Source organism: Formica exsecta, unplaced genomic scaffold (genome assembly GCF_003651465.1).
Source record: "Formica exsecta isolate Colony F162 unplaced genomic scaffold, ASM365146v1 scaffold120, whole genome shotgun sequence".
Taxonomy (NCBI): domain Eukaryota; kingdom Metazoa; phylum Arthropoda; class Insecta; order Hymenoptera; family Formicidae; genus Formica; species Formica exsecta.
This window is the reverse complement of record NW_021848537.1, coordinates 3,534,327-3,545,479: the sequence shown is the minus strand read 5'-3', so window position 1 is coordinate 3,545,479 and position 11,153 is coordinate 3,534,327. Positions and strand designations below refer to the sequence as shown.

General features: G+C 36.4%; 1 protein-coding gene across 2 annotated transcripts in view; it reads right to left on the bottom strand.

The window, feature by feature from the left end:
- LOC115242320 (neuroligin-4, Y-linked) overlaps window positions 1-3,698 on the bottom strand; it is a 126,554-nt gene extending 122,856 nt beyond the window's left edge. For both annotated transcript variants that reach the window (XM_029818537.1, XM_029818547.1), the window contains exon 1: window positions 2,370-3,698. In XM_029818537.1, coding sequence (XP_029674397.1) covers window positions 2,370-2,757 — 388 coding nt within the window. In that variant the 5' untranslated portion in view covers window positions 2,758-3,698. The remainder of the gene's footprint in view (window positions 1-2,369) is intronic.
- Between the last annotated feature and the right edge of the window lie 7,455 nt (window positions 3,699-11,153).

Here is an 11,153-nt window from a genome sequence, read left to right as displayed (position 1 = left end):
ATTTTCGCAAATTTTCATCCGTTTCCGACAGACAATTTTCTAAGCGCGCGCAAATTTTTCCCTCCCTGATATCCGATACCGGAACACGACGGATTTTTGGCTCGAAAATTCGCGAATTAATTGAATTAATGTTATATTTTCAAAGCCTGGGTTCCGGAATAGCAAAGATTGATCAGCTCTTGCCTAGGCTTCGAAACTATTATCTAGTTTTGTTACTTAAGTCCGCGCGGAAAGTTACTCCTCGCGAGCTTTAATCTCTCTAAGCACGAGGTGATTATAAAGTTTCTTATTAAGTTTCCACCATGTAGCACCACCACGCATACTCAAGCCGCCATTGCAATACACGGGTGAAAAACTTTGCCAGTACTTGGGCTATATGTAACTCTCTACAAGGGAAAGAAAATGCAAAAGTGTCCGACCGTATTATCAGAATATGTTTCCTACTCTCGTAAAAAATGTTATATGAGAAAAAGAAAGGGAAATATATTTTTAAATCCCCCCCTTTCTCCTCCCTTCCTTGTATTACAATAGCGAATTGTAAGTTTTTTTATTTCGTATTCTACGTTATATGCTTCATTTTAATCAACTTTAGTTTTATTACCTTCGTTTTATCTAATTACACTATTTTATTTTATCTAAGCTTTGTTACTTTACACATGTAATTTTTATGTAAAAATTTAATTAAACGCAAATTATGTATTTTAAAAGGTAATAAGAATAGCTATCTTATTTTCCATCTCTCGATTTTTCCGCTGTTCAAAGAGTACATAACGCTAACCATCTTCTTTCTAACAAGACTGAGACTTGTGATACTAAGACTTGTGTGCATCACAAGTTATATCAGCGTACTCATCTCACATGCTTCGCTTTATATTTATCCGATATTAAAGTGATTCGCGCGCGAGCTTGATGTATCTCCTACCGGGATTAATGCACCTTCTTCCGCTCGCGAGAAATATGATGAGGCGCTTTCGTCATCAAGAAACGTCGATGAAAGGCGGACAAAGAATCGACACAGATTTCTTTGGCTACAATTGCTATGCAGAAGAAACGAGAAAAGACAGTGCACAAAGGAATTCCCGTCATCTTTTCTCTCCCGAGCCTCTTCTTCAGAGATCGCAAGATAATTGGCCGATTTAACGAGGTTACGTTCACGACGCAGAGATTTCGCAAATTATTCCCGTTATAAGAAAAGTGTTTACGTAATAGTAACTTTTGTATATTTGTCAAGTGCACGCAGTTATCTCGAACCATCGTATACTACATATATATCGTAAAATCCCACAGTTAAAATTTAATCCACATCAAATCTAAAGAGATTTTAGTTTCTATTTTACGTTGATATTCTCGGAAAAGGATAATTATTAACTTTCGCTAGAAACTGCACTATATTATCTCCGCTTTTACGAACATAAAGCGCTCGGATATGCTGCTTTATGCGAAACGTGTACTCGTCACGTGTCGCTTAAAATCGCATCTTAAAATCCTGAATTACGTCACGATTCGTACAAGAGAGAGGAGGATTATTAACTACCGTCGGAAACGGTATTATCATCTACTTGGTACTTTGCGCAAAACAAGCGTCCGTATATTATCGTGTATTGCACAGTAATTGGAGGCACAAGCTGCATTTTTTTTTTGCTGCCGATGCGCTAAAGGCGAATGAGATGTAAAATGGGATCGGCGCGCATTTGCAACTTGACTCAATATCAAACGCTCCTCGCGTTTGTTACTATTGTGTTGATTACAAGTTTACAGGGATCGGAATAAAAAGAGACCCACGTTATATCCCGCGTTGCGATTTGTACAAGTAAATTGGATATCTGGAAAATAAACTACGCCCAATGCGGGATTATCTGTCTATGGATGGACGCGTTTATCGAATCCGTTTCCGCGGAAAATTGTGTACTGATAATAGGACTTTATCCTTCGAGTCCTTTTGCGCTCGTTTGATTCCCCCGTTTAAAATAAAATTAAATCCACAGCTTAATTACTATTTAGTTGCGTATCAAAGTGCATTGGATCCGATAATGCTTCAAAGCTAATGAATGAATTCTAGCGTATTTTATTTGTTTCTCATATCTTCACTTTAGAGTATATGGCGCATAATAAATGCATTTGACGATTAAAGCGATATATCTTGTCAAGATTTAACAAAACATAATTATAATTCTTTTTAATTTAGATTGTGTGTTTAATATTATCGGATACTAAAAAAAAAAATATTACTAAGAATATAAATTTTTTTATTTCTTTGTGCTCCAAAAAATAATCCCTTAATTAAGCATTCGTATACCTTCGTAAACTTTCAATTATTTCAACGGCCGCTTTCACTCTCTCGCTTCGTAAAAAACAGAAGAGAAGATTACCTTGGACCGGCGCATAAATGTTGAGATACAGGCAGTCCTCGCTTTGGTTCTTGAGGTAGGGCAGCAGCCTCTTGAGATACTCCGCCCTGCCCTTGGGCATCTTATCGTTGATCTCGGGTAGCTTTTGGGAACAGACGGGTCCAAACTTATCGGCGACCTTCACGCCGGACCAAAGGGCGCCGCTGACAGGCGGCATGAAGCGTAACGAGCCGATCGGCGGCGAGGCGTAGGGCACGCCGCGAAACACCTCGACACCCTCGAGGTTCCGATCGAGGGTAACGATCACGCCCGACAACTCGCCGTACTTAGTCCTGACGATCCTTGAGCTCAGCTCAGCGCCGGCGGTCGCCAGAATCAAGCCGAGCAACGCCAGGATCGGTGACGTCATCTTGACGCGATCACCGACGTCTTCGGCGTCACCACCTTCGCCGATCACTTCTTCGCGGCTCTCATACCGCCTTCCCTGGCTTCCGTCGCGATTAATTTCCTTTTTTAACCGCCACCGGAAGTGCAGACGTACGCGAGTTGGTCCATCTCGCGGCTCTCGCAAGCCGATTCACCTCCTGGATGCATCAATCTTCTTCGAGATAGAGTTTGATGACTGTTAGATCTTGCTGGACTCAATATATTGGAGGTAATCTTGATAAAAAGTAGAAGCACTGACACAAGTTGTTCTTATCTTACAAAATAGCTTCTTTGAAACCTTTATTTTAAATAAATGTCCTGGTCCTATTTTTTTTCAATGATTTTAAAATATAGTTTAAAACGGAGGAATACTATTGTTTTTAATTAAATCTTCTCGAGCATAAATAATCCATATGTGGCCGATGAAATATTGTAGATTCTCCATGATCCTTCCAATGTATTTTTTTTTTATTTAAATAATCCAGAAAAAAATAAATTACGTCCTCGATTATCTACTTCAACGCACACACAATTGATCTAAGGAAGACTGCGAAACTTGTATAGACTGAAAAACATTCCGAGTTATAAATCTTCCTTTATTTCGACGATCTAAAAGAGTTGCGGAAATTGTAATTACTCTGTATTAGATCTTTTTAGTCATACTTAGTTGGATGTCCGACTAGAATTATCGTAGAAATATAAATATATCGTTGACGCGATGGTAAAGATCAATCAATGTATCTTCATTAAAAACATTCCTGTTGTCTTTTAGACTTAATTATCATTTGCTTCGTTATCGAGCTGCAAACATTAACCATCTGCAAATTTACCGTCTTGTTTCGTCGGTTCACTGAACAATGTAGATTTTCTACACGTAAGAGAGATCGTTGTAAGTTTACCATTGAATGTTTAATCGGAACAATTAATGAAAGTCGCATTTTATCAAACTAATCTCCCGATCATATGGAACATTTGCCGATGCAATTTTTCAACAAACAATCTCTTTTTGAAGCTAATTCGCCGAGAAAAATAATGTCGTGGCTAAAGAAGAAACTGATATTTTTCCAGTTTTCAATGAAAACATGTGGCGCGTGGAACTGTTGTTTGCGTTAAAGATCTTCAATTTTTCTATGTGGTCGATAAAAATACTACTGAAAATTCTTCAGCTGCTTCGTCTGTTTAGCTTAAAGGGCGTAAAATCACGCGCGCCGTCGTTGTTGAAATAAAAGAAGCACAGCTTCTTGCTCGAGAAATACGTTCGAGAAATGCGTCGCTCTTGTATTTAAGTCTTCCAGTATCCCTTCGGCGAAAAATGCAAATCTTCCCGAAGAGACGCAATGCTATTGCTGCAAAGTCAACAGCTCGAATATTTGATTAATCTCTAATTGAATTAAAATCGCACTGCTGATCAACGGCAAACTTCCTAGATGGACACTCGTAGACAGAGATAGAAATTAGGATCATCCCTGTCGTTTACTCCGTCAGACTCGCACTTTTCCGATCGATCACTGAGATCGACGATCCCCGATCGTCGGCACAACAAAACACTTGGATTCGCAAAGTCACGCGCGCGATCATCGTTCCTTCATCACGGCGGACCGAGCACTATTGTAAGAGGATTCCCTTCGCGAGGATCATCCACCGGCTTTCTCCTCCCCCGCCAACCAGCCCGGTCCGGCGGGTATATTTCTTCAAACTTTGTCAAGTCGGGGAGGGTAAATCGTTTTCCGATAACGCCGATTTATCGGACGCGCCGAACTAATTTCAAGTTTCGTCGAACTGCGCGAACCGGACCAAGGTTCCCGCTTGCTGGAGAAGCGTGAGATACACGGCCGCCCCCGTGAAGCGGCGCAAACGAAAAATCCGTCGGGAAAGGTGGTAAGCGAGGATCGAGCCAAGAGCAAAGCGGTGCTATCCCCCCCTCCCCCCTACCACCCCGCGTTTCTTCCCTCGGCGAGCTAACCCTCTCGTCCCTTTCCACCCTTGGGTTCGCAATCTACCACCCTTCCTTTGGCACCGTTACACGTTCGTCGACGACAACCTGGTCGATGCACCGCGACAAATCTCGCGTGACGGGATCGCGAGAGGGGTGGGCGCGCAGGTATTACCGCGAAAGAGGGTGAGAGCGCCGCTCTGGGACGCCGCGGTTGTATGCGAGGAAAACCAACCGACCCGATGTAGCCGACACTTCGACCCCCGACAGACTGGCGTCAGGCGACGACGTTAGCCACCGGCTGCGCATGCGTCGCTCCCTTGAGCACGGGACATGGGCGGAAGTGCAACCCCGGCGTGGTCGATAGGGCAGGAGAGATCGATCCTCCCTCACCGACCGGCGAGAGTTGTTGGTTCGAGTCCGGGATTGTGAGACGCGCCGCTGTACCTTCGGCTCGATGCCGCGATCCCTCTCTTGTGTTTTGAACTCTACATCTCTTCTTTTCGAACGCGCAGGTAATTCATCACTATTGGATTCTCCTATAGTCTGTTATTTAAAAGTGGTCCATTTATTTTAGCAATCAACACGATGGGACCACTGTTATTGTATATCTGATTTTCTATTTCTTCGCGTATTTTTTTTCTCATTATTAATTATTAAATGGTATCACCAATCTATCGTCATTTTAACAAAATTATAAAGCAAATTTTATTTGTTATATTATTTATTGTTAATTATTATTTGTTTTTAATTATGGTTATATAATTTGTGTATTTGTTATTAGTTTTAATTTATAACAAATATTGTCAAATGTTAAATTAATTCGAGCAAAACATATCTTGCTTATTGCGTGATTATCGGGTGTGTGTATGTGTGTGTGTGTTTGTGTGCGAGAGAGGCAACTTCTATAATAATTTTAAAGAACGGTGCATGGAAATCATTTTGTTAATTTTGATATGATTCTCCAATCTGATATATTAATTAACTGTAAAAAATGCACGGATCAATAAGAGTTCGTCAGTTTTGTAATTCTCCCCACAAATTAGTGATTAGTAAATCAACGCAGGATGTAAATGTTGCTGTCTATAAATAACAATACGCTAAATTAGCGGAATTTATTTGACAATTGATTCGCGTGCGCGAGTAAATCGTATTTTCCGATTTGCAGCGAGAGGAATCACCGCTCGATGGACAACGGAAAATGCAGGAACGGCAATGGAAATGGGGGAACTTTTTAACGAGAATTTCCGGAAACTGGGCGCAGCTGCGCAAAGAGTTTCTTCTCTCGCGAAATTCCGCTTCGCTCTTGCATTCAGCATCGCCCCTTCACACTTTACCGCGTAGTTACGCTCGTTAACAAACTCTTTCCTGGCGCGCCAAAGCCACGTGAATTATCTCGCAACATTATTCCTCGCTTTCGGAATATCGCGATCGAACGAATCCTTTAATATAGTGTCATCCCTTGGTACAGCACGTTAGTGCGCCAACTTGGAAATATAGAGCGTCTTGTTTAACTTTATATGTTATATATCATTCATATGTCACATTTTCATAGCGTAGTACATCGCTACTTGTATATTAAGAACTATAATTTCCTATTTTATGGCCTAACGAAGGGTTAATTTTCTGACAATTTTTTTCCCGAAGAAAAATCAGGAGCACGCGACTTTATCGCTCGGGTAGATACGAGGAATAATTGGACGGCGAAGTGGCTGAGGACGAAGGACCGGGGAGCGGTTAAATATTTGCAAAGTCAACGCGAGAAGCGTCGTACGGCTCCTCGAGGGGGTGGAAATTGGTCGCCTCCGGCCACAAAGCCGTCGAGCGGGATATCCGCTTCTCGTTTGCGACACAAGGACGCAACTTTTCCTAGGACTCGTTCGTGCAAAAACTCAAGGACACCGTTGAAATGACAAGCGCGCGTCAATCTAACAATAAGATTTCAAGGAGCAATGGCTTTGAGAACTCCAAGAATAGGACTCCAAGTCCAAGAATATAAGAGCGTTTATGAAGCGAATAAAACAGTTCGAAAATTTAAGAATCTTCCGTTTATATTTTATTTGTCAAGAAAATAAAAAATTTTATTAGTGATAAATTGGAAAATTTAAAACAATATTTATCAAAGATATATAGAATCTCTTGCATCTGGCTTACTGTTAGATATTTCTGTAATAATTTTCTTAAGAATTCTGAGAATCTTTAGTAGCGAAAGCTTCTCCAACGCTTGATTTTTATTTAGCAGACGTCTAAGAAAGATATCTTTGTGACAGGGGTAAGTTATTTTTTATCGAGGAACGTATTAATCATGAAATACTGGTGTCCTGGAGAGACATTAAAATCGCTCGATTGGTGATGAGTAAAACCGAGATTTTTCTGCGGCAAAATAAAAACGAAAGCGTGCGGAGGAGAGAAAATGACATCTTCTAGAATGACACGATGCGACAGTCCTTTGAAAAGGACTCGAGACAAGGGTCGAGAAACCGACAGGGTGTGACGCGAGAGATTCGTGCCCGGACTACTATTGAGCATCCAAATCCAAGAAATCGATGTTGCTTTCGTGTGACAGAACGGGGCGAATTCTGATAAATGTCTTATATTGATAAGGAAAAGTCCTTAATTTTGCGCAGTTTCTGACATAATTCTATTTGCCATGTATCTTGGCCATGTATTTGTAATATAAAAAATAATAAATACATTATTTTTAAACAATGCATTTGTGTCAAATTTTTAATTAAAATATTTTTTACAATACACATATGTATGCTATGTGTAACATGAGAGAGAGAGAGAGAGAGAAAATTAATTATATTACAAAAAATATAATACAAAATATAATTTAGAATTTAATACAAAATTATTTATTATGTGGCATTATAAGAAAATGTTCAAAATATTCATATAATAAAAAATTTATTAGAAATTTCTAGACCAAACAAGCCTGTTTAGTGACGATTAATCACGCGATATTTTTCATTAATAATCGATATACTCTATTACAGAATTTAATAAATTTTATATAATCTAAACAATATATCGCGACTAAAAGAATCATTAATAAAGTTATCGATCGTCTCTTAATTGTAGAAGAAAATATATAATACTCCTGGCGCATTTTTGCGCAGACTTTCAAAGAAAATATTTAAGACGTGAAAAGATAGACAAAGCTTCAATATATATCAACGATTTAATTATAAGATAAGTTGCGCTTTAAAATTTTATTTATTTATTAATCCTGATAGATGTATCACGAAGCCTTTCGTTAAGTTAATCGCATTATCCTATGATTTGATCGTTTTATTGCGCGCTCTCGCAATCCTTGTAATGTATTGCAATAAATATTAATTTTTGCGCCTAATTTCTGCGCTTTGGCTCTTATTTGCCTTTTATTTTGTATTTCGTATCCAAAGCCTTATTCATGTATTTTTGAAAATTGCTGTAGATATCTATATCGAATATAATTCAGAACGGCATTATGCACAGCGTCGCATGCGTTATGGAATCCAGGAAAAATGCGCGTTTTATTATTTCATTCCTTTTTGTAGTGCTTGTCACGTGCGGAACTCTTCCGTTGGTAAATTGAACAAATTGCAGTTTTATGAAATTCTTTCTTCAGAGAGCATCAGGTTAGATATAGATTCAAGTAAACTGCATTCATGATTCTGTGTTTAGGTTAGGTGTGTTTGAGAAACATAATTAAACGCGCAGCTATTTTATTCTACATACAATTTTTTTAATCACTTGTTTAATTTATTTTAAAAATGCGCGTCTATGATTTTTCGCAAATTTTTTTTCCGGGAGAAGAATTTCTGGATTTGTATATTTTAAAATACAGCGCTTATGAAATGATAACTATACGCTTATCGTATGGTTAATAGGTGCGTTTAAAACCCTAGGCGAAAAATCGTTAATTTTGCAGCTGCAACTGCTGCGGAACATTTAATTATTTCGCACGCATCCCCACATAAATTCGACATTGAAGCGGGGTTGATGAGATTAAATTCTATTAAGAGGGCTCCCATTCGTGTTTTCCGCGAGCTTAATGCGCATATTCATGACGGTTCATCGCATCGGCGAGTATTAAAAGTGTTGAAACTGTGTACACAGACGAGAAAAGTTCCGTCGAGCTTTCTAATCGCTTAACAATCATATTATTCTTTTTTCCAAGTTCTTTTTTTTTGTTATAAAAGTCACATTTCTTAATTTTATATTTTAAATTAACTACTTAAAATTAATTATTTAACATTTATTTCTATCTATTTTTATCACATATATCAAATTTTTTCTCGATTATTATAAATGTAATAAATTAGAACTAACATAAAAAAATTTGAAGAAATATTTGTAAAGTAAACCGAAGAGATAAGGAGAAATCGAAATATGCACATTTATAGAATTAAATCAATCGTTCGATACAAGTAAATATCATTATCATATAAAATATTTAAAAGTAATTTTATATTCAAAAATATTTGAATAAAAAAATTTAATAATAGTAAGCCGTCCACTCTTAAAAAAGATATGTTAAATGGATACTCGCAAGTATTGTTGCCTCTTTTTTGCGATGCTGATTATCTCGATATTCCGCTGTGCATTACTTCATATCAATAAAAGGCTGTCATGATTGAGCCGTGCATTCGACAGTTCAAATATTAAGTATGTGTGTATAATTTTAATTTATTTGATTTTGAAAAAAATGGGTAACTAGATATAATATTTAAATAATTTTATAAGTATGTATGTGTATGTGTATGTTTATATGTGAACAAATTAATTAACGCTGTTAATGATTAAAACTACTTCAAAAGAATACGATTAAAACTATGGAAAAATATAATAATTTTAATTGAATAGATTATCGCGTTTCGGAAATCACAATTTTTTTGTATATTGTATAAAGATATATATTCTAGTATTGGAAGGAGTAGATTTTTTTGGGGTAGCACTCTACAAGATATAAAAGAAACTTTTAACTTTTACCCCCAATTTTTACGCCCCAACCAATATTGCAAGAAACATCTCGATTTTTCGTTTGACATTTTACGAAAACCTGACAGTATATCTATTACCGGGCGATCATATAAATGTGAAAAAATTAATTAATGCTATTAATGATAAAACTCTTTAAAAAATAAAAGATTACGGACAAAACTATAGGAAAATTATAGTAGAATGGACTTCCGTTTTTCAGAAATCAATTTTTTGTATGTCGTATCACGTATCAAGATATTTCTAAGTCCCGAGAGTACGCAAATATTTTAGAGCCCCTTTTTCTCTCGATTACTACCTTTTTTACTTTTATTTTATTCAAAAATATTAATATAACAAATATATAATAATTACGTATCTCTCTTAGTCTGACTCTTCCCCTTCGACCTGTCCGGCATGGGTGACCCTACCGGTAACTATTTAGCGTTTTCGAATAAAGCAAGTTTGATCGCTTTGAGAGCAATTAAACCCAATTTACCATGAATATATGTTTAATCAAAAATAGAATAAAATTTTAAGAGAATTTGATTAATATAAATGTATAATACATTAATGATATAACTAATATAAAGTGCATCTCTCGTTTTTGTTGCTATTTTGGCTTTAAAGCATAAGATTCTTTGCCCTGATTAATCAATTGAACGTTTACTCGAATTTCATTGATTATTCTAATAATTCAGGTACCTGTAATAACCAAGACGGAATATATGACGTCATTAATCGGTCTCATTGTCAGAACGATCAAACTTTCTTCACTCTATATGTAACATAGAATTAATTATATTACAAATATATATTACAAAATATAAGACAAAGTTTAATATAAAATATAATTTAAAAATATGTGTAGTGTAATACAAAATAACATGTGTAATACAAAACAATTTATTACACGAAAATGTTCGAAATATTTATATAATGCAGAATTCTTTAGATCAGATATATCTGATAAGCAACAATTAATGCGATATTTATGATTGATGATCAACATGCAATTGCAAAGCTTATTAAATTTTATATAAAGCAAACAATTATGACCAAAAGAATCGTTAATAAAGTTATCGATCATTTTTCAATAGTAGAAAAAAATATTTAGACTACTGGTGAATTTTGCGTAGACTTTCAAAGAAAATATCCGAAAAAAATAGACGAAGCTTCGATGTAAATCAACGATTAAATCACGTTATATGTTACCGCCGGCATAGCTCTTAGGTTCATTAGAGTACTCAAACCTCCTCACCCGGCAAATGCCTTCGTTAAGGTAGAGATACCATCGAGGAGGAAAAATTTTTATTTTAATTTTCTTATAATATATAGATTTCTTTAAATAGGTTTTACAAATTTGTCAAATAAAAAGTATAATATACAAAGAATTATATAAGATGTACATAATATATAATTACAAAATATATACTGTATGATTACAAAATGTATTACAAAATATATTAAATATATTATAC